This window comes from Solea senegalensis, linkage group LG19, assembly GCF_019176455.1.
Source record: "Solea senegalensis isolate Sse05_10M linkage group LG19, IFAPA_SoseM_1, whole genome shotgun sequence".
Classification (NCBI taxonomy): Eukaryota; Metazoa; Chordata; class Actinopteri; order Pleuronectiformes; family Soleidae; genus Solea; species Solea senegalensis.
In genome coordinates, this window is record NC_058038.1 from 17,180,157 (window position 1) to 17,204,357 (window position 24,201).

Sequence of the window (24,201 nt, forward strand, 5' to 3'; positions counted from 1 at the left end):
TTTGCACCTTTGGCAGAATCCTTTCATAAAAAAGGATTTTCCTGGAAGTAAGCGGGAATGTTTCTCTTCAGGCATCACAGATCACACATTATTATTATTATTACAACATATTGATAATGCACCTTTAAAATAAGAGTGGGTAAAACTTTACAAAGCAATACAGTAACAACAATACTTTTGTAACACCATCTTATTTCTAATGCAATAAGCTCAGTTATGAGAATTACTATAGGCTACATCAGTATTACACCTTCACATGAAAATGTTAGTGAATCAAAATGAATAATTACCATATCATAAAGTTGACATTTATCCTCTATCCATTGTTATTACCAAGCTATTACTAGGTGATTACTATACAAGTAGACTAGCTATAATAAGAGTAAATATAATCTTATTACTTCCCTGTTACCAAATAAATTATAACCATACTATTAGCAGATTATCTGGAGGTTTGATTAGTAAGCAGAACTGTGGATTTTAGACTTGTGTCTTTATGGATTTGCATTAGCATTTAGCATGGTCTCTCCTGGTCTGGAATTTAGCTCACTTGCAGGCAGCTTGAGGTTTGGCTGCATAGTCCAGGGGATTAGTGTGTGAAGAGAGTGTGTAAACTGTGTGAAAGGTCACAAGGTCAGAGCGGATGTGACATCACCGATTATGTCGGAGATGTCTGCTGTCACGGAGGGTTTCAGTCCGAGAATGAACATCGTCATCGCAGGTTTTCCACGCGTGTCGCCAGAGTCGCGTGGTTTATTGTTAACTGCGTTGTCATATGGGAATATTCAATAGCTCCTTAAACATTGTAAATCAGTGGGGAAAAGATTAACGATTGAAGTGTTAAGTCACATTCTTCATACTGCTCTGGTTCTCAATATTGTTGGCACATGATACGCTGCGCTTATGTAACCTCTTGGCTCTGCATGGTATTATTTCTCCAAACTGTGATCTTATTTGGTTTTGAACCACAGAAGTTTAACAAGTACTTGTGTCATATTTAAAGACATGTTTTTGTAACTTTTGTTTAGTTTCTTTTTTCATTTTATTGTTTTAGTTTGTATTTTGTTTCAACATTGTCAGTCAGTAAAGTATAATGGTGTGGGGTAAAGCCTTGTTTATACGATGCATGTCCAATGAGCAACAAAGAAACTAGTCTGGATAAACAGGCGACGGTAGCTCAGCGGTAGAGCGAGTCGTCATTAACTTGAAGCTTGTGGGTTCGATTCCCGGCTCTGCTAGTCTCCATATCCTTGGGCAAGACACTTAACTCCATGTCGCTCCTGACAGCTGTGCTCACAGCGTGTGAATGGGTTTGATAGATGAGTGATAGAAGAAGTGCTCTAAGTGAACGGGTGAATGGCAAAACTGTATTGTAAAGCAGCTTTCAGTTATCATCTATATAAATACAGTCCATAAACCTGCCAGTGCCTATAGTTGTTATATTAGAATATATCCATTGAATTACCTTTTTCAAACATTGTAACCTGTATCCTATTATTTACACATTTCACTTTGGTTTCCACTCTTCACGTGTCTAAAAAAACTGCATTAAAGCAGTAAAATAGGAAGTCTCTGTGTCTCAAAAAAACTCTTCATCAAGACCATGGTCTCTCTGGTCTTTTAACTGCTTATGAACACACATCAGCTTGGCTAGGTTCCCCCCCCCCCCAGTGGCGTCAATTCTGTGTAAAGTGCTCGTGCGTAATCACAAAATTCAGCGGTGTGCGACAAAGCACTGGGATATCGCTTGCAGCCCTTGCACCTTACGTGCCGGCGGAAGATTACGTTACTTCTGCCACGCGCAGCCTTGTGCCAGATGTGCTGTAAGTGAAAGACAGGGTTCAACTAACATGAGATTTAGGATTGTCATCTGCTGGACTGATCTGCAGCTGCACTGACACACACACACACACACACACATTTTTACATTTTGGTGAGCAGCAGGGTCACATTAGATTTCATCCACCCTGAAAGGCAATGACAGCCCAAAACGGTAGTAAGCGCGTACTATAATGGAGAAGAGTTGCACAAATTATTTTGATGGATTTATATCAAAGCTTGCACTGTTCTGTGCCTTCTCAAAAATATTTTCCAACTAGACGTTCAAATTTTTTTTATCTGTGATGTAGAATAGTTTGATTGCACTTTTTTATGTCCAATTTGATAACATAGTAAATAAATATGACAACCTTGAGTACGTAACGATATCAATGTCACTCCAATACAATACATTTACGTATCTTAATATATACATAACATCTGTGCTGATGCATTTATTACTGAGCTATAACCGGCCATTTTTTTTAAAGTGAATGCTTTAACCGCGTGGAAGACATTTGCAGCCCCCACTCATGCCCTGATCACATGACTGTTCTCTTTAGTGAAGTATCTCAGTCATATTTAGCATTTATGGATGGTATGGTATCAGATTTATCTTTTTCCTGAATCCGAACCAGTTATTTCAGCCAATACGATACTGAATATCTTATTGGCTCTTTCCTAATGAAGAAGAACCGCTGTGATAAGCTCAACCTTTATCTGAGTCTGTGACTGTTTCGACAGCCTCTCTGCTCCACTGTCAAACTCTTCAACAACAGCATTGCTTTCTCCGTCTAAGATATGCTGTGTTTCCACCGCACATTTGCCAGCGTTGACCCTGTTATTTCTTTTTTACATGTCCAACATGTGTCAGCCTTGACATGACATTGTCACTGGTTGTCTGGCTGACCCCCACAGCTGCAGTTGTAAAGCTCCAGGGTTTGAGTGTCTGACTGATGTGCCATAGGCTCCCTGTTATTACAGGCTGGGATCTGGTCTCTTTTGCCTCAGCAGGCAGGACAGCTGAGAGCTGGCCTGGAGCCCTGGACTGTGCAGACTTGGAGCCTGGACCACCAAGTTTGGTTAAAAGTCCCCGTAACATTGAAATGAATATTTCAAACATATGGCCTTCCTCCAGACATGTCGTTATACTCTCCCCTTTCATTAACACTGCTGATTAAGGTGATGGTGGAGGCAAACACTCCAACACAGTTGTTGCCAGTCGTCATTCAGCAATATTGGCTTCTATAAATGTTATGAAGACCTAAAGGAACCTAGGCTCAAACAATTACTCGATTAATCAATTATTAGTCGATTACTAAATGAATGGTTAACTATTTTGATAGTCGATTAATTGGTTTTAAGGGTTTTTTCCATTATTAAAACAAGTTTTCTGATTTTGCAGCTTCTTAAATGTGAATATTTTTTTCTGGTTTCTTTGCGCCATATAACATATGCATCAGTAGAAGTGAATCATTTTGGTTTGTGGACAAAACCTGACATTCGGGAACATCATTTTCCAGTATTTTCTGACTTTTTATGGACCAAACGATTACTCGATGACCCGTAAAGTAATCAACGGATTAATCGATTATGAAAATAATTGTTGGTTGCAGCTCCTTATTTGAATTAAATGAGCCTATAGTCTAAAGTCACATAATTGATTTTCTCTCGTTTTTATAACCCTTTTGCTACACTAATCACAAATATAGCTTTGTGGGACACCACACCTCTCGTTTGCCACCATTCTTTCCACCTGAGCGACCCCCTTTTCTCTGACGCTGGTGCTCATTCTTTGGGACTGCTGTCCCTCACAGGGGACAGAGCCAGGCAAACAGTGGAATGAGGTCATCACTGTCCCAGCGTTCCATACCATGCTGCATGCTAAATTCTACAAGCTGAGTCACTGTCAGATTGTCACATTCCCCCTAGCAGCTTATTGCACAATGTTGAGCTCCTGAACAGGGGTGTGTTACCATGGATACCTGTGTGTGCGCGACCAAAATAACCTTCCCTTGGGATCTCAACGAGAGGTGTCACTTGTTGAGTGGCGGTGGTTTAGCTGGCAGCAGTGGAGGGCTGCGGAGTGTGTGTTGTTTACTGGATCTCGATTGATACGGCTACTGTCGCGTCGAGGGTGAGAAAGCTGCGTCCTTAAATGCTTGAAAGCCACTGCAAACTATTGAGGAACTCCTACGGTTTCAGAATTGCCTTCTTTCTTCTGCCTGTGACGCGAGCAACTGACCTCTTTCATTTCCACCCTTTGCTTTGCTTTAGTTTCCCCGTCTTCTGTTTTTTTCTTCTTTCTTTCAATCAGTTCTGGCTTGGACGACACTGAAGAGGAAAATTCCCCACATCCTTGAAGGCATTTCAGTCGCCTTTCACATAACACGAAAAATACAAACCGCAGCTCTGCTGGAAGCTTCGTGGTAGCTCTGTTTGCTTTGTTTCCTCCCTCTCGTGCTTTGATCGGGAAACACAGGACGACAAGTGTGTGGAATGTCCACCTTCCCATCACTCCTCCTCGTCAAAATACAGCCAGGGTTGCCATGGTTACAGGCCTCTGTTTTACTGACAATGTTGTGACCCCATTTTCTCTTATTTCACATTTCAACTTGCCAGACCACAGAGCTAAGTTCTTGGCAGATTTACAGATTCCCTCTGTTTGTGTGCATTGCACTTCTCATTCATTTCTTCAGCTCCTCTAATTAATTAGTTGCCTATTTCTGGCTCGTGTTGCTGTTTCTCAGGATTAGGTCAATTTACACTCAAGTGGCAATTGCAGTGTTACTGCAGTACATTGCGATTGCATAATCTTTCAGGTATGTATGTGGTTGTTCCAAACAGGAGAAGGATGAATGATGACGGAATGTTTTTCAGGTTGTAATTTTACATGAATGCAGTATTTACTTAATAAACGACTAAAATCGGTGCATTTTGTTACAATTTGACAAGGAAATATTGATGGAAAAGTGAAAAAAATTGCGTTGTGATAGGATTTCAACCATATTTTCATAAAAAGAGTGTTTTAAAAACCACAGGTATTTGCAGTGTCTAACAAATGGTTGGATCACTTGGATGTCCTTATCCTGACGATGTAGCCGTATACAGATTACAATGTTATCACCAAGTGAAACGTTCAGTTGTCCAAACAGAAACACACAAAGTCATAACAGAAAAGACCATGAAGTTCTGAAGATTGTGCAAAAGCTGTCAGTTTATTGTTCAGGAAGAGCAGCCATGTACGATTATTGCTGTGTGTGTGTGAATAGGGGTTTCCTTGGTACTGTAGCTGAGTTGAATAGACCATGACAACTTGTAGGTTTCATTAAATATTGTTGGATTTGTTTGCATTCCCATATTTCACAGCAGCCCTGGCTCCTACTGTCCTCAATGGCTCCCACTTGGCCCCCATTTACTCTTTAAAAAGGAATGTTCTCCTCAGTTGTGGAAAGATATTGGCAGCGCTACAGTCTTGGGTGCAATTTCACTAACTGCATTATTATTATTAAGAAGAGACCAACACAGAGACACTCTGGGATCTCTGCCTAAGTGTATCACAGAGTTGAGAGACGTGCCCACATCAAAAGTAGTGTTTGATGCTCCTGGACTTTTAAGTAAAAAACAGACCCATGAACATCAGAAGTGCTGAAAGAGAGTTACATTCTGTTTTTTGCTTCCAGTAATAACGAGTCCCTCTGTGCATGTGCTGCAGATACTATATATGAAGACAGATGGGATATAGGAGGTAAATCTACAGTGAGAGAAGTAGAAAGTGTCTGGAGACCATTCTGGGAGACACAAGGAGAGAAGAGGAAATGTCGAAGGCCTCAATATTGGAGAGGGGTATTTTTATTGGGGTTGAGCCAGGATAATAGGGGGCATATGCAAGAACCCTAACAACATGATAAACAGGATTGGTAGATGGACAAAGAATACTGAGGAGGGGGTCAAGAGGAAAGATGAAAAAAAAAGACCTAAAAATCTGAGAAAGAGGGAGTCAGGCAGAAGCAAGAGGGGAAATAAGGGACGGGGTTATGGGGGAAACAGAGCAGACGGTACAGGGGAAAGGCAGAGGGGGCGGTCAGTATTGTGCTTCACAATGGGGGCTTTGTGCAGTCTGAAGGGGGCTGGGATCAGGGTGCTCTGTGTGTGTGTGTGTGCGGGTGCAGGCAAGGAGGCCTGGAACTACAGAGCTCTTCCCTGGGAAATGAGGCCTCTTGTTGGGGCAATGAGGGCTGCAGAGAAGGGCTGGTGAAGGACACTCCCTGAGACTGAGTGACAAGACAGGTGTGGAAGGTCAGGGGCATTTTCCAGGGGCTTCAGAAAGACTGGTCTGTTCTCAGTCAGTACATATTCAAGAGATGACTTTTCCGACAAATGGGGAAGCCTGTTTCGACCGCTCATGTTTGCATGAGTGTCCAACAAACACTCTGTTTTACTCACATGCAGAGAGACCTTTGATGGCAGACAGCTGTAAGTTCAGGAATACAATCACAATTTATATTTAAGGACTGATTTAAAGTATCTATGAAAATAAGACTCTTTTCCTACTTAACCTAGATCAGTTGGTAAGCTTCTTTTGTTTGTTAGGCATCATGCATAAGTATTTGATTGTTTTTATGGAAATAACAACATAAAACTTAAAAGTGAGGATGCAGTATTTCTTATATCCTGACCCACAGGTATGTCCATCTTTATGTTAGAGGTGAACAAATTCACTCTTCTGTATTGGTATTGGTTTGATATTGGTCAACATCATGCTGTAGTGATCATGTGAGCTTTGTGGAAGAAGAAACACCAAAACAGATGAGTGTCATTTTGTATAAAGACTATTGATATTGGTATTGGTAGATATTCAAGGCTGTAATATCGGTATCTGCCATTAAACAGTAGTATCGAGCCATCCCGACTTCATATTGGATTACTTTGTGTGTTTACACACATGGAGTCAATAGTCTGCACTCGTAACTAGCATGTAGCAGGTCATGACCCGTGGTGATAGGTGTGGGTCTGTGAGTCAGTTGAAAGACTCAGATGTTGTGGAGAGATGATTTAAGGCAGAGTCGCTGTCATGTACTGCCCTCATTCTTGGAAAGTGTTGTCATGACAGACACATAGCATTGATACCAGAAACATCAGCGCGACAGATAGGGTTTCCTGATTGATGCTGTGACAGGCTGCTCGCTGAACTCATAATCTTACAACGGTACTTTGTGCAGACCAGCGATGGAGCAGCTAGCTGACGAGCTGCTTGATCTACTCTCTTTAATGAGCTAGTGATGATGTGTGTATATTTAATAATATATAGGCTGACCACAGACACAAAGATTTTGCTTATCCAACACTGCATACCTGTTTTTTTCCCTCAGATATTGTATTGAAATACTTGTTTGAACTCTGATGCGCTAACCTAGATAAACTTGTATTTGAAACTAAAATCTCTTTGAGAGTATTTTTTTTACCTCAATTTACATTTCATGTGATTCCAATATCTCAATTTGAATATCTGCTCTGATACCAAAACTGATACAGATGCCACAACTCTCTAGTTCATTAACGATGATAAAAATATTGTTGGTCTTGTTTATAAAACTACTACTACTTAACTACTAGTATTTAGATATCTAGTTAGTGAGTTTAACAGTAATGAGACAATGATTGGACATTTATGCAGAAATGTTTCTAATTTCTAATTAATTGCGTTGCAACCTTGTGGCTATTAGCTTACACCGTTGCTTTATCATATTCAGACAAACAGACAATTCCATTAGAGTCAGTCATACACTGGGTTCCATTCTGTGACTGAACCTCTGCTCCCCCTTGTGTGTCTGGATTCCTGTGGAGTTGCAGAGCTTAGCACTGTGATATTAGAGGTGCCAGCAAAAACACACGTACACAGGAAAACAGCCAGGATTATGGTAGGCCTAGCTATCACAAAGAACCACTGTGGACCAAACAAGTCACCCGGCTGCTGCCATCTGCAATCGATTACATTGCCAAATACTTTCTGCCATATATCCTGCAACTGCTTTCTCTCCGCTCTCATTGGCAAAATGGCAACACCCAATCGCATGGGCTAATTTTAAACTCTATGTAGGCATGCTGTCGTGCAGCACTTACACTTTATGCTAGCATAAACAGACATGTGCATGTGTACAGCGTACATATCTACCTATAGAGCTCCAAGATAGAGGGTCAAAAAAATGGAACAAACAAACATCAGGAAAGGGCTTTTATTAAATCCTCAAAGAAGCACAACAAAGAACCTCAGACAGCCACTGTAGATGAAGAAAACAACAGGAGGAGCAACATCGTCATGCCATATGTGTCCGGCTTATCAGAGAAATTCAAGATCTGTGTAAACTTCAGACCCAGCCACACCCTGAGGCAAAGACTGGTTCACCCCAAGCACAAAACACCCAAGTCACAAACTGAGCATTGTTGTGTATGCAGTGCAATGAGGAGTGCTCAGTCCTCCAGAAGAGCCACCTCCGGGGGAAAAGACTCAGCTGTACACCTGCATCTAAAGACGCTCTTTTGAGGATGCCAACATGTTTTGGACAGAAAAGACAGATGGTATGAGAGAGGGGTAAAGGAAGCCATCTATGTCCATTCAGAGCAACCTTCCTGGTGAAAGACACCTCAACAGCTCACATGATCGTTATGTTAATGACCCCAAGGTGCCACCAAGGGTTTATAAACCCGTGGACTCCCACACCAATATCAGAACCTTTGAACCCTTTTGGATGAGAGGTGAAACGTCTTCAAGAACAAAACTCCAGTTGCCTTCATTTTTAGCACTTAAAGGACTAACTATTATAGCTTGAGAAAGCTTCTACCTGTTTCATACTGAAATAATCCCAGGCCAGGGAAGTGTGTAAAATGTTTCCATGTTCTCGTGAGACCTTTAACAGGTAATCCTCTTTTACAGTGACATGCATAGAGAATGCATGATGAGGTGTGACAAGAGACCTGGGAGTTTTCCATGATCCTTAACAGGACAGGAGTAGTTTCTAGACAGATGTGATGAAAAGTAGAAAACCAGATTGGAGCCCTGCTACTTTCTTTTTATTTTGTTCTCATATTTTATTGAACACCAAACAGGAAACTTTCCGCCAGATAGAGAATATCATATATTTAAAATAACTGATGATGCACAACTATATGTATTGTTTGTGCTGCACATACATTGATGGCTCTTACGTTGAATCATAGCTCCAAGCTGTGTAGTTGTAAAAATGTTTCATTGGTCTACCAGGCTTGCATTTCGTAAAAAAGAGGTAACTTATTTCAATACCTTGGTGCAATGACAAAATCCTGAATTTCTCTTTTGGATCCACAGCTTTGGATGAACTTGCAGGAAGGCATCAAAACAGCAACAGAACTAAACCTGTCAATAAACTGAAACAGACTCTGTTGAGGATTTGTTTTTCTAAACTTTTTTTTCCAAAGTTTTGACATGACAGATTTGTAATTATTTGAAACAGAGGGTGTAATTAAAATGTGTCTCGCCAGACTAATGAACAATGGTGTTCAAAGATTCAAACCCCATGCTGAGCCACTTTTGTTGGAAATGAGAGCATGAGTGTGTTTTTGTGTTTCTACACACGGATACTTCCTCTGGCATGACCACTGTGTTCAGTGAACCAAAGTTTACTTGCAGCGTTTTTATGTAGTTTGCTCACTGTCTCTTGCTGTCCGTCATATATTTTATGTCTTTTTCTTCTCTTCCTTCAACAACAAGCACAAGCTACCGGTCCAGTAGCACAACAAAACTTTAACTGCATTTAACTGTCTCAAGCCCGCCCTCACCAGATGCTACAGTTCTACTCAATGACTCCCAACAGGGAAGCTAAGCCAAGGATTTCCATTCCACCATCGTCACTCAACATATGTTGTTTCTCTGCCGTGCTGCCAGATAGCTGGTCCACATCTTCAGGGCAGCAGACATGTGGCAGGATAGACATCTCAGATTACGTAGTCTTCTAATTAGAACAAAGATGTTTACCACATCAGTCTAGTGCCTCTCCATGAAAAACATGTGGAACTCTTTTTCTCCCTCCTGTACTTTTTTAATTTCACCCCAGTGGCAGAAGCATTTGAAAAATGTTCACTGTTGGACTTGAAAAGGGAAAGACATGCAAATGCTCTCTATTTTTTTCTTCTGTGGAGTGCAGCTCAGAGAGTATGACACAGTCTTCCACACCAAGCAGAAGCCCACAAGGACCGGAGCTCAAACTGAATTTAATAAGAGGAGACTTTGGACCAATTCCATTTCTCCTTTTTACCCACGCCCCTTGGAGCTGAATTACAAGTGGCAGTGTTTAAAACTATCTACCCAATCTACCCCTACAAAATGGGACACCCCTTTAAGAACATGACATATCTGTGCTTATATTTCTGCTTGAAAAGGATTCAATAATCCTTCAGGAAGGATTCAACATGCTGTTTTACCTGTCCCTTTGGGTACCAGAGTACGGGTGGAGCTAGAACCCACAACAGTCAGCTGATTGGGCGACAGAAAAACATCACTCTCTTGTAACTGGTGTTTCAATGCTTGCAGTATATTTTTATACAAAGCTTGACGTCTCGTTGAGACAAACAGCCTCAAACTGAGCAGAAACAAACAAGCCGCTGGATGTCCTCCATTGTTGTCCGTCGTGCCCCGTTCAATGTCGTTGTTTGTTGTCAGGGCACCAGTACAACATCATGGGTACGGTCTCTGGCAAATAATATTGAAATGAGTTGGGCCGTTTGCCTTGATTAGAACCAATAACATTACCTTTTGTTTAAAAGCTGTTGGAGCTTCTTCCTGTTGTCAGTGATTTATTTACATCCTACTCAATACTCGATATGATCTACAATTATTTAAATTGTTAACAAATGAAAACTGTGATGTTTGTGGTGTATAAGGAATGCAGTTCAAATTATGGGTCATTTTAAATCTGTTAGAGTTTAGTGACAGCCCTAAAACACTAAAACATATGTCACCTGGGCTACAGTACATGGGAAGACTCATGCCTCTCTTTTGTATGTCATGTATAAAGCTATCACAAGCAACCACGTAGCAGGAGCATAAGCATAAATGATGAGTATGTTTTGTGTGTTGGATCTCCCCCACTCTGCTGTCACCCACTCACTCTGGTGGTCCCTCACACTCTGCTGTCATTTCCGATAGGGCGGGAACATTCACGATGACAGTCTATTTCTGAGTGTGATCTCAGCTGCCAACGGCCATCACTATCGCGAAACTGAATCAGAAGCACTGAAACACCCATAGGATTTTATTTCCAAGTATGTCAGCTGGTGACACAGCGATATTTATAGCTGGGAAGCTCTTATTTCTGCTCCCTCTGTTTTTCGTCTTTTTATCAAGACTCCAATGTGCCACTTTGAACTCGGCTATCTCAATTTTCCTCTCCTCATCCTCCTATCTGGTCCGGTCCCACCACACCCATCTCTCTCATAGTTTCTGGCCAGCACAAACCTGTTCCACAGTCTCCCCTCTCCTGGGAAGTATTCAGTTGAGCCAAATGCTCAGGAGATCAACCTGTGACTGTCAGTGGGAATTCAGAATGGTCTCCACCCATTTGTTCATTCATTAAGAGTGTGAAAACGATGGGCTTCACTGGCTTGCTACTCTTTACGTTTTCATGATTGGCACAGAGTGGTCCTTTATTAGTTGATGATGAAACGTGGAAGCCAATACCCATAAAAGTAGGTTTAGCCTCCACATTGTGAACCCACCACGCCTGCCCCTCATTTCCCCTCAACATCACCTCTGTTGTGCTGCCAGCCTGCTGAAAACAACGCCTGTTCCACACCCAAGAGGCCCCAGTGCAGGCAGGGAGGGAAACCGGGGGCATTTGAATTCCAACACACACACACACACACACGTAAATGGCCAGTCATCTCTGTGGGGCTGTTTGCCCTTCTGTTCATAAGCCCATGAATACCTATAAATGCCTAACTGGCAGCTGGTTTGACATCATTACAGTGAATCATGCAGTTGAGCTGGTCATTCAGTGGTCATTAAAGGCCATGTGTACAGAAACATATAGTAACTCCAAAGAATGTGATCAATGAGCCAAAATATCTATGAATAATATAGTAAATTGCAAATGTGGTGATAACTGCTATGGATTATTGTTTGCTTCTGTTAATAATAATAAAAGCCTTACTTTTATACTATACCTTACTAAAAATGCAACATCTAAATGTCATTCAATGTCTGACCAACAGTTATACTGAAGTAGTAGTAAATTCCCATCTGGAATCTAATGTAGAAGGATTGTTGCAAAGGCTGACAATGGAACCCTGATGATGAAGGGCTTGTTAGTTTTGTGTGGCGTTATTCAAAATACCATCACTTTAGTAACCATTTACTTTGTGCTAAAGATTTTAAATAGGTCAGCGTCTCAAAAGTAAAGCAATATTACATTTATCATATATACTAATTCTGCTCCTCCAGCTGCTAAGTAAATAATGTGGCTGTCTGTATTACCCTTAGGGATGATTTATAGCTTCATGGTCACGACTGCTGTTGGAGGATGCTGCGCACTGTGTGTTTTCTCCAGCCCTCTACTCAAGTCTGCTTAATTTGCGTCTTATCATAATTGTTCGGAAGCTTCAAAGTGACAGTTATTCACTGCAGACACCCGCAGACCACAGCACTTCCAAGATCACGCTGACTGTTTACTACTTTCACTGTCTGGGAATGTGAACGAGCTCTGTCTCACTTGTGTCTCTCTCTCTCGCACACACACACACACGCACACACACTTAGAACTTTGTCACTCTGGATTCAGTCCAGCCTCTCTTCAAGGCCTTTATGTTTAAGTAAGGCGCCATTTTTACATTGCCTTTCGACTAATACAACCACCATATTATATTCAGTATTGTATCTGTAGGTTGCCCTCACTAAATAACAGTAGTTAATGAGAGCAGCACACTGGCACTATCACTCAGGATTTCTTAAACATGTGAAGTGGTTGCCATGACTTCACTGTGTGTAGTTTTACTTTACGGCGTCTTTTATGAAGTGAATTGTGAGCTCTTGGTCTGCAGTGTGGAAAAATGTGTTACATCCAGTTGTTAAGACCCCTAAGGACTGAAAGTCATGTTTTTAAGCCAAGCTTTCATTTTTATAGCTGCATGTTCCAAATTAGAAAGCTGCGTGCATTTGCTTCCACAATAGGCAGAACACCCATAGCTATATAGAAAGGTGAATAAAAAAAAGAAGTGAAAATGGGTAAATAAATGAGTGCATGTGTGCATTTTCAGTGAGTTCCTCAGAGGGGGTAAGAGGTGGTTTTATAGTGAGCTTTTGCCAATGTTATCACAAGTAAGACCAATGATAATAAGTGCGGGTGTAATCATGAATTGTTTGACAGCTCGCTGCTCCACATGCACAAAGTTACCGCTAAAACAACAGTTTGCAACATTTAAGAGCAAAATCTGTGGGTTAGTCTTTGGGCTGAACTGCATATTGATGAGGACCATTGAAAATAAATGGACGTAATTATGATCCTTGCTTCAAGAATGTTTTTGAACACCAAGGTTTGGTTTCAGCTGAGGGATCTGGAGAATGCTTCTGGTGGTTGTGGTCTGGAGACCTCAAACGTTCTCAGTTTTGAGACCAAATGAGAAATTTTGTTCCACCCTCGGACTCCAACCAAGGAAGAGAAGAAATTACTACCGTTCATGTGGTGACTGCTCAGAAATGGAAGGAAATCCATTTTGATCCACGGCTTGAATGATAATTTTTTGGTGCATGTCTTAGTCCATTAACTACGAATGACCTAATCTACATTTTTGTCAACCATTTCCACATAGTTGTAGATTGTTCTGCCTTCCCATCGGTTTATAGTAGGTTACATGCAGTGTATTGTGAGAAAACAGAAGGTACTGAGGCTGTACAAGGTGAAACTGGGTCGATAGAGAGGGGGTTATACTAACGTTTGGGGCTTTTGTGGAGATGGGAGAGAAGGGGGGAATGCTCTGGAATGTGGAGAATGAGGGTTTGTCCAATCCTCACGGGGGAATAAATTATTTGCAGAAAAAGGGAGCCCTGCTGTGTAGGCTCCGATCATGGGAGCCCAAAGTGCGATTTGTGTGAGTGATTGGTATTGCACGGCCTTGAGACATAACACTGCAGTTGTTTTGACTGGAAAGCGATCGGGCGCACAAATCTGTATGATGTGTGTGAACAGATGAATAAATGCCATGCTCACGATTGACCCTTCTTTACCGACAAATAGCAAAAGCCTGGAAATGACTCGGATCCATCAACATTATTGTTTTCACAACTGCTTGCTCGGTATTGAACTTGGAGTGTTCAGTAAAGTGTTTCACCCCTGACTGGTCTTTCTCCTCTGCCGTCATCCAAACTCGTGTTGAACTGATGTCCAGACAGAGAGAAAGTTGCACAGTTACTCCTATGGTTGCAGCTAAACTACTCCATGCAATTGGACTACTGTCCTTGTCTCAGCAGTCAAGTCATTTATTGAGTGTGTCCCAATTCGCTCTGCTAGATGGTAATATCCTTCCTTTCAAGTTGTTGATAATAGGTGTTTTCCCAAAACAAATTTAATTCTTTGAGCTGGCAAGGCACATATTGTGTCCAGATTAATTAATAAAGTTAGTAATGATTCACAAGGGCATTATCTGGATGTGTTAGTCCGACTTTGAGAAATTTGTTTAGCACAACTTCAGTTGATATGTATCTTAAAAGTCTCGTTTTTGTTACACAAACACAATAATTCAATGTTCTTAAATGGTATGTAACATACTGAGAGAGCGAATCGTGGAAAAACTTGTTTACATCTTATTTAATATATGCTACATGACTGGCTTGTGATTTATCATGCGGGAAATCAGTTAAACATCTCCTCTGATGAGGTGATCAGATTAAAAACATCTGTTGGCGTGGAAGAACTATTTTTATTTCTCCAGCAGGGTCCCACTGTTTAGTGGTCACAGTAATCAGGCTTTGCACCCTTCACAGAGAAATAGGGAAATGAGGGCGACACAGAGAAAAGAGAAACACAAAGTGGGTAGAGATTTAGTGCGGCAGTAATGAGCTACTGGTAGGGAAGAGCACATTCACTTTGAGCTGTCCACCTACGCCTTACCAGCATGGCATCCTGGGTAAATATGACCCAGCAGTTAGTTGCCGTGGTGATCTTGGAAGCAGTATCTGCCAAGAGGGCCAAGGTGGCAGCATGTAGCAGATGGATGTACCCTCCTTCTCACACAGCTCAAGTCACATTATCCATGTGAATGTGTTTGTTTCTATATAGGGCTGCACAATACATTGATAATGTATCTTCATTGTGACCTGCATAATATACAGTATATATCACAAAAGACTGCCTGAAGTGCAAAAAATAAAATTAGTCCGATACAGTCATTTTAGACCATTTATGAACGTATGAAGCTGTTGCTAACACATTTGTGCTGTTGAGTCATTTCAAATACACAATTCTCCAACAGTGTAAGCAATATTCTCCGCCAAAAAAGAAGGAATTAACAGCCTAAACATGACTCAGCTGAAATGCTTGTGCTGTGTGTCCCCTTAAAATTGTGTAATTTAAGGAAAAACTCATATACACATGTAGCAATGTTTTGTGCGTAAACAATTTCCAGTTTCTTTGTCTTGCGAGAGGAGTGGAAGGAGGAGGAGAGACTCAAATGGCCAACAGCCTGCTGCCAATGTGTGGTCAGAGGTTTATATACAACAGAAAATGACTGTCAAGAATATCAACACAGCACTTTACTGCAAGGAATATCTATATTTTAGTGTTTTCAAAGATGACACGATGTGTAAATTCATGTGTACATATACACTATGTACTCTATATAAAAGAGATTATATAAGTCAATACAGAGATGTGTGTACGTGAACTACAGGAATATCTTGGCTGTGGTGATGCATTTTACACATACACAGCATCTGTTTGTTGGAGATTATATTCTGGTTGCTCTCCATTGATGGATCAGTATGTGTTGGACATTTTAACCCCCTCCCTTTTGTTCTGGCACTTGAGGTCAGTATGTACTTTGACCTTATAGAGGAATGAAATCATAAGGAATGATTGTCTATCAGAGAGAAAGCTCTGAGGGTCTGTGGGTGGAGGTGATGAGTATCTGCAGAGGGATCATACGTCAAATGGAACATTTCAGGAGGACGTTGGAGGTAAGCTGGATAAATGGGGATCTGATATGTGTGTGTGTCACTTTCATGGGTGCATCTGTTTCTTCATTGTAGGATTGAAGAATATTGGGAAGAAAAGCCGTTCATGATGATTCAGCAGTTATTCTGTCTCTGACTGTGATTTATTCGTAACGACAGTCAGACACAGAAATATCCTCCCATAATATTTAACTTCAGTCTGTTTTTGTCTGTGCAGCTACGTCATCGATGGCTGCTCATGTCACTGTTATTACAAACAAATGACAAATGCTGCTGCTGCCAGAAGCACGAAACATGCTGCAGATTCTTCTGCACCAGAGGATTGTTCTCACGAAAGACTGACTCGTCATACAGTGTTTATAAAAGCACCAAAGCAGCACTTGATTTCAGCACATACTTTTGAACGTTTGAATCTAAAGTACACGATCGCAATTTGCAACAGATTTCGTTTTTTTCCTCATTTGTCATAGATTGCAATCAGGTGCTAATTTCAGAGCCATGAGGTCACACATGTAAACTGCTTCTCTCTGTAATCATTCGAAGCAGAGTTGCTGAGAGGCCGTGGTGTGTGTGTGTGTGTGTGTGTGTGTGTGTGTGTGTGTGGTTTTCATTTCCATGCTGGGTTACACAGTGTGTTGCGTGCCTCAATCCAGACTAAGGGCTAAGGTCTTATGAAAGTCCGCATGAGGTGCACCTGATAAGCATCAGGTTTATGTAGATGTGGCTGTGAAATGCAAACAGGAAGCACAGTCAAGTTTGACGGCTATATCATTAATTTGTTGTATTTCAGTGTTTTTGTGCAGGGAAGTCTTTGATTTTGTGTGCACACACATACAGACACTCACACAAAGCACAAACCCATTCGTCACCAGCATTTTAGCAATAGGTCACTTTATTTGGTGTAAAATTGGAATCACCGGTGACTATTTTATGTGATATCTCACTAGAAACTACATAGAATAGTTGTTTCTACATTTCTTAAAAAGATGTATTTTCTGCCTTATCGGTGAGCGCTGCTGCCTTTCATCAATCGTGACTTAGAGCAAGTTTCCAGTTTCTATCCAACAAAAGCTCCTGTTCCTCCAGTAATATCGCTTTTAGTTGTGAAGATATTATAAGTATTACTGTTTAATTTTTTGAATGTGATGTGTGTAATCTTTCTATTGCTGGCGTAGATCCATGGATATGTCAACACACGCCTGACACAAAAGTGTGTATTTTTTGAGTATTTAACATTCATCATATAAAGCAGGCAACATAGATGTTGTTTACTAGTGGGTTAATCCAGTTAGGGCACAGTGTGATTATAACAGCGTGTGAAGGAGTCTACAGTTTCTGCTAACAGGTCAGGTCCCTCTGGGTTCTGGTCTTTGTAGTTCTCTGCAGTGCACAGCAAGACCTTTAGAGTTAAGAGGTCACACACACACTTCAGTTGGCATAGCGAATCCTGTCATCTGGACTTTGGTCTGAATTCCTCTGTGATGAAAAGCTGCGAGAGTTTCAGTTAGTAACCTCAGTGTCACTTCATGGTCATTACACAGCATGGCTTTGCAGAGGAGAGTGGAGTAGCAGACTGAGGAACGGGCATTTGGATGTTAAGTTTATTCTTTACACAGACCCTGGATTAATGTAATGTTACTGTGCATAGACTCAGTGGTTCAGTGTGTCCTGTTGATTACTTGTGTTCCGGTCCAACAAAATCTTGTCTTTGTAATTATTGATGCTAAGGAGTGCATGGAAAGATGCTGACTCTGTTTCCTTTCTTTCTTTCTTTCTTTAAACAGACCGTGAGGACCAATCAATCCTTTGCACGTGAGTACCCCAACCCTTAAATCTCTTTTAATTGTCCTCCTCGCCGGGGCCTCACCTGGCTGAGGTCACATCTCTGTTAGGACAGTTGTTCTGCTCTTTAAGGTGTTTCTGCTGATAATGCAACTTGATGGGCTAGGAAATGAATCTGTCACAAGATGAAGATTATATAGCTCTGCCTTAATAGGATTCTCTAATCCAAAGGCAGTGTCTCACTTACTGGCCTGAAATGATTTTCTCAGCACCTTCAGTGAACAGTTAAACTAAGCATTATAACTTCAACGCGAGCACTTTACAGGGATCATTGCTCGGGGGGGCTTTCTTGGTTTGCCGATCTTTTTGTCTTATTGAACTAAACCCTTTTCCATCTTCTTTCATCTTTCCTTTGCCCTGGGTCAGTTGGCCGGCTCCCATCCTCCTGCTTTATTTAAAGACCGGTTTCAAATAGCTTTTTTGCGGAAGCTGGTTTGTGCAGCGGCTCAACCCAAAAGTGAGGGAGTTAAAAGTGCGGTTTGGTGCCCTGCCTTTATCCACTATGACAGCGAGTAATTAAGTGCCACACTCTTCCAGTGTGGCTTGAGTTGCCCCTGCCAATGAACCGTTGCATAATCTGTCTCACGTTCAGAAAACATCTCCCTCTGTTGGTGGCAGAAGAGCCTCAAGAAAACAAACAGACATAATTTGGTCACAGTCAATGGCGTTAACTGTATATTGATTTCACGATAAAAGATGTTCATTTTGTTGCAATTGTATGTTTATATTTGAATTAGCAACACAGAAATGCTTACAAGATATTATCTGAAAATTGAAAGACTGAATTTCCCAGAAATACTGCGACGTTTAGTTTTGTTGTCTTTTATTATTGTACCAAGATCAACGCTAAGGAATATGAAGGAATTCTCTTGCTTTTAATTTGTTTCATGGTCTTCATTCAGTCACTCCTTACAGATGGTCCCATAAAGGATCAAACAAAGGATTAAACTACGTTAACTATACACACTCCTACATCACTATCTGAATAAGCCATGGAGATGAGTCTTGTGACTGGGGTTTAGCTCATAACTCTGTTGTTCAGTTGCTTGGACAGTGATGACACAAAACAGAAATACACAGAAAGTGTTAAGAAAGAAAGAATTGCTCTGGTGTCATCTTGTCTATATGCTGTTTCCCACAGAACAGGGAGTGGCAAATCAGGCCAAGAACGTGTAGAATTTCCCACGTAAGAGTTGATTGTGAGAGAGCAATAACCAGCTGTGAGACAATAGACACTCACAGTGAGGTTCCTACTACCATAAATGGCTGCTTTAACCCACTTTAATCACATCTTGTGTATGAGAGTAAAGGATATGATGTGAAAATCACCCGTCAGTGATTATAACTTTCAGGAACATTTGTGAAACAAGCCAAACTTGGATGTGTAACTATCTTGACCTACTCTATATTGCTACGCCTGCATCCTGCGTTCAAGGACTCGCCCATAAGCTTCAAGCTAAAACTGCCGTCTTCCTTGTGCTGCTGAGCTAATTGCCAGCTAGACTAAAGCCACTGGTATGTAGTTAGATGTAATATTGCTGGCCCTGGTTTTCTGGTCTTTGGGACCTGAGCTGTGGATGGCTCTGCCTGAACACAGCTATCATTAGATACAGCCCAAATCCAGAGCCTGGAAACTCTGGAGAGTGTCCCACTTAACCACACGTTTCTCCAGTAAAACCAACTGACAGAGGAATGGATGGATTTAGAAATCAGCAACACATACCCTGATAGTTGTTGACTTACTCTCCCGCACTTTCTATTTTCTCTTGCTTTTAATTCGTTTCATGGTTTTCATTCAGTCACTCCTCCTGACTGCCACACTGACCAATAAGAGTTCTTTTGTTAATTGACTATTAATTAAGAGATCATTGCTTAGGTTTCCATCTTAAATTAAAGCTTGCTTCCTAAATGGCTTTAAGCATATAAACCAGAGTATTTGAAGCTTTTCTGGTTCACCACAGTTCCCTGACACGCTTGGGAAAGACCACATTCCCACTCTGCACTCTGCAGTCTCACCATTAGAGGTCACTCATTCTTCCACAGTGAACCTATTTATGTAAATCCATGATGTCTATTGAATTTCTTTTCAGAGGTGAATCGGGCGCTGGCAAGACCGAGAACACGAAGAAGGTCATCCAGTACCTGGCCCACGTTGCCTCCTCACACAAAGGACGCAAAGACCACAACATTCCTGTGAGAGCTTCACTGCTCCTCTCCTCTCCTCTCCTCTCCTCTCCTTGTGAATTACCTCTGCACACCATGAATGTAATCATCGTTAGTTTGACATTTCCAGAAACATGGTGTTTTCCTCTAATGTAAGACTGTAGCCATCACAAAGACTGGAAACAGTGTGTCGGTCACAACACAATCTCATATTTGTTTATTCTGTACAAAGAGAAGAAAATTAATGCATATGGGGTGTAAGGGATGAATTATTTAGGATTCTGTTAACTGAAGGCTAGTTTTTCCTTTCTTGCTGCTTTTGCATTGATCTTCTTATCTATTGGAAATGAAAAGGCATTTTTTTTTTCCCCTCAAAATGTGAATTTATCCCTTTCTTTAATTGTAACATTGTAACACAAGTGTTTTTTTTAGCTAACCTGCTAGATGTTAGTCTCATTGCTCCCGCTTCACGTCATCCAATGCCGTTCTGCGAGAGCGCAGCTGTTGCTGCGTTTGCTGGTGTTCTGTTTCCTGTGGCTTGTGTCTGACACGAGCGCTTCAGGTTTTTAACCCTTGCATTTGTTTATCCATAACAAACAGCCAGAATCTCCCAAAGCATTCAAGCTACAGGCAAGTGTATCTCTCGCTTCTTTAAAAAGTGTGTGGTCCTTTTTGGTGTTTTGTGTACACTTGCATGCCCTAATCTCCAAATCTCTCCCGAAATCTAAGCTTCTTCTTTATGAGGTATTTGTTTGTGCTGGCTCAGTCTTCTCATGTGATCGTTTGAAACCTTGGGAATCTTTTATTAAACGAGAAGGCTCCTAATGATAAAACAGAAAATAGAAATGTCTCATTAGAAAAACACATTAGTCACATACAATTGTTTTGTTTGTTTTTCAATTCTATATCAGTTTAAACTGAGAATTGAAAAACATCTGACCATCAACACATTAAAGAAATACTTCACCGATTTAGCGTTTAGCTTTGTATTACTATTATTTCTGGGGAAACTGAGGTTGGGAAACACAATTTTTCAAAAATACTAGCCCTGTTCTAGTAATACAAAGCTAAATGCAAATCGGTGACGTATTCCTTTAAACATTTCTCCTCCAGTGACAAGTGATGAACTCATGCTAGAAGTCAGTCGGTGTAAAATAGAGATGTCATGAAAATTGATGGCAGTTGATCAAATCTCTCATATGTCCATGCATGTTTTCCACTGATGACTTTCTCTAGATGCATGTGTGTAGTTTTAGCAGCATTTCATTTAGTATTGGCTCGGCTTTTTCTAGAGCCTTGCCTGCGGTCATATTATTGCAGTCACCAAATGCGCCTTTGCTTCATTTGGGGTTTTTGTTGCCCAGGCAATAATCAAACACAGATGATTTCTTTGCAGATGTTTTAGCCGAACCTGGGTTTCTTCACATTTTTAATCCACAATGTTTCGTCCCAAAAGTAGCACAAATTAAACTCTTGCTGACAAAGTATTAAATCTGCTCCAACCTCGTCCCACATAAAAATGGATATTTTTCTGGCTCCCCTCTTTTTTCAGGTTGATTTATCTAAAGGCTGCTTTCTTTGGTCTCCCCCAAAGCAATACCTGATGTTTGTGTGTCCTCTGTAAATCTAATAACTGTGGAATCACAGTGAATCATATACCCGGCAGCCTTGAGCACACACAATCTGAGTTAATGCCTGTTTAATATGGTGTGTTTCAGTAGCTGCAAGTGAGAGGATAGAAGTCAGTGCCTCACTGTGCTCCCCAGCGTGAGCACACCAACCAAACTGACCTCCTTAACGCCGCTGTCCCTCTGAGTTGCATTAGCACTGCCTCTAACCACAGGCCAGAGGAATGCAAAACTAGAGATCAAGGCAGAGCGAAGATGTGCTGCAGGAGAGAAGATTTTGAAGCGGGTTAAGTAGGGTTGTTCTTGGGGAGAAGAGGTAAAACAGACCTGAGATGAGGCTCAAAGGTAAACGGGAAATAAGAAGGAGGGTGCGGTTGGTAAAGCACATCAGGAATAGGATTGAACAATCGTTTTCAAAATGAAATTACAGTTTGACATTTTTGATTGTCATTCTTTCAGTGGTTAATATTTTGATGGTATGCCATCGTATTAAACCTATAACACAGTAAATGTTGAACTAAAAGATTGACCTAAAGTGGTGTTGCATATCAAATTGAAAATCACATTTACGATATCATTCAGCCCTATTTAGGTGTTTCTTTAGATTTCCATAATGTAGATGCCAAATGTTAGGCCCATATCTGGATCATATGTTGGGGCAGAGATATTAAATTGGAATGGAGCAACTAAGTAGGTCGCCCCAAAACTAGGCAATAAGTAGCAGCTCAGGTGAAACTTCCACTGTCCTGATGAGTATCTTGGAGTCAGTTTAAGTTCAGGGACTGATGGTGACACACCAGCCATAAGTGCTATTTTTGTACTGACTACAGTACGCTCTGCATAGAGGAGTGTGTGCCATGTGTAGGGGGAGTTAGAGGTTTCAAGGAACTGGGGGAATGTCCCAACTGCCTATCAGCCCATGTTTTAAGATTGGGGTGGAAGCTATCATCGGAAAAAAAACGTCATGGTGGTGAAGCCTTTGGATAGACAGTGTGTATCATCACAGCCGTAGGAATGTGCAGGCCGGAAGAACGTGCTCCCTCATCAACCCAAACTAACCACTGACTGCAGGGCATGTGTTGGAACACACTCCCTGTTGTGCCTTTGCGGTTTCACAGACTCAAACAATATGTTTGGTTGTCTTGGCCCGTTAAACTTGTCAAGCTCCCTTGATAAAAATCACATTGTACTTCGGTTGATTAAAGTAAAAACCGCCAGAGGCATAACTATGTATGTGACTTGGGCCAAATTGTCATTTACCCGTTCTGTTCCATAGACTTGATTTTGTGCGTCTCAGCAGACACCAAAAACGTGTGATATTTGGAGAGGCATTGGAAATGTTTGACAGCTTGTTGGATCCTTATCTTTGTGTCTTTCTCCTCAGGGTGAGTTGGAACGCCAGCTCCTGCAAGCAAACCCCATCCTGGAGTCTTTTGGCAATGCCAAGACAGTGAAAAATGACAACTCGTCTCGCTTTGTGAGTTCACGGTTCCTGTTAAAAGCATCATTCTCTTGATATACACATATGTAAAGTAAGCATTTGGAATGGAAAACATTAAATCCACAGTGACTTTTTCATTTCATTTTTTCCTGTTCCATATTCTCACAGTATTGACTTATCACATATTAAACAACTAATGTTTTTATTTATCTGGGGATTAAACTAATTGCAAATTGGTGCACAAGCACTATTTAGATCAATAATAGATGATTAGTTTTCCTTGGAATAAAATTATACCCTCAAGGAGTAATCATTGCTCCCTCATTCCTGAATTTAATCCATTGCTTTTATTATACAGAAGCTTTAGGCAAAGCAGTAGTTTGATATTTGAGGAAGTAAGCTACTTAGTGAGCGCTGGCGATTTTCTTAATTGTATTTATGTTGCACTTAAACTGGTCTGACTCAGTTAAAAACGGATTTTCTTCTGGTTCCTGTTCTGCAATGTGTAAAAAAAATAATGCAACACAATAAACTAAAACTATAATGAAAGGAGAGTAGAAAGGTACATGGAAAGATAAATATTTTATTGGCTTGTTTGTTTGTTGTGAACATGAAGCTTTGAAGCACATTACGTCTTGTTTTTGGCAAGACACTTCAGAAAGTTCCTGCAGGAAATAATGCAGATTAAACCAAATTATAATTTAGTAAATGAATGAACTTTCAAGGTTTTGTTTTTTAACCTTTAGTAGGAGTCTTTGTGCTCATGCTGGCTGTAGCATTGTATTAACTGTACAGACGTGCTGTAATGAAAGTAAAGGTATTTTTCAAATTGTACTAATTTAAGTGTTTATTTCAACTGATTATTTGCTTAAACAACCGCACGTTCATATTTCTTGTTTGATTTATACGCTTTGCTGGTTTGAGTGGACTAATGCTGTATTTGTAATATTTGTCTCACGATGTTATGATTAGTTGCAGAAATCAGATAGATTGTAGTTTCTAAGCACTTAAGAATTTTGTGTGTGTGGCTTAACCATCGCGTTCCTCTGTCCTCATGATTCATTGGCTGGCTCACACGAGATGCTGTGAAAACCAGAAGACAGATGGTGTCT

At 40.9% G+C, this 24,201-nt stretch overlaps 1 protein-coding gene across 1 annotated transcript in view; it reads left to right on the forward strand.

The window, feature by feature from the left end:
• Window positions 1-24,201, forward strand: part of LOC122785292 (myosin-10-like) — a 47,522-nt gene that overhangs the window by 8,469 nt on the left and 14,852 nt on the right. Inside the window, exons 4-7 of the mRNA XM_044051026.1 lie at window positions 17,800-17,827; window positions 19,948-20,050; window positions 20,621-20,650; window positions 23,033-23,125. Of these exons, the coding sequence (XP_043906961.1) occupies window positions 17,800-17,827; window positions 19,948-20,050; window positions 20,621-20,650; window positions 23,033-23,125 (254 nt within the window). The remainder of the gene's footprint in view (window positions 1-17,799; window positions 17,828-19,947; window positions 20,051-20,620; window positions 20,651-23,032; window positions 23,126-24,201) is intronic.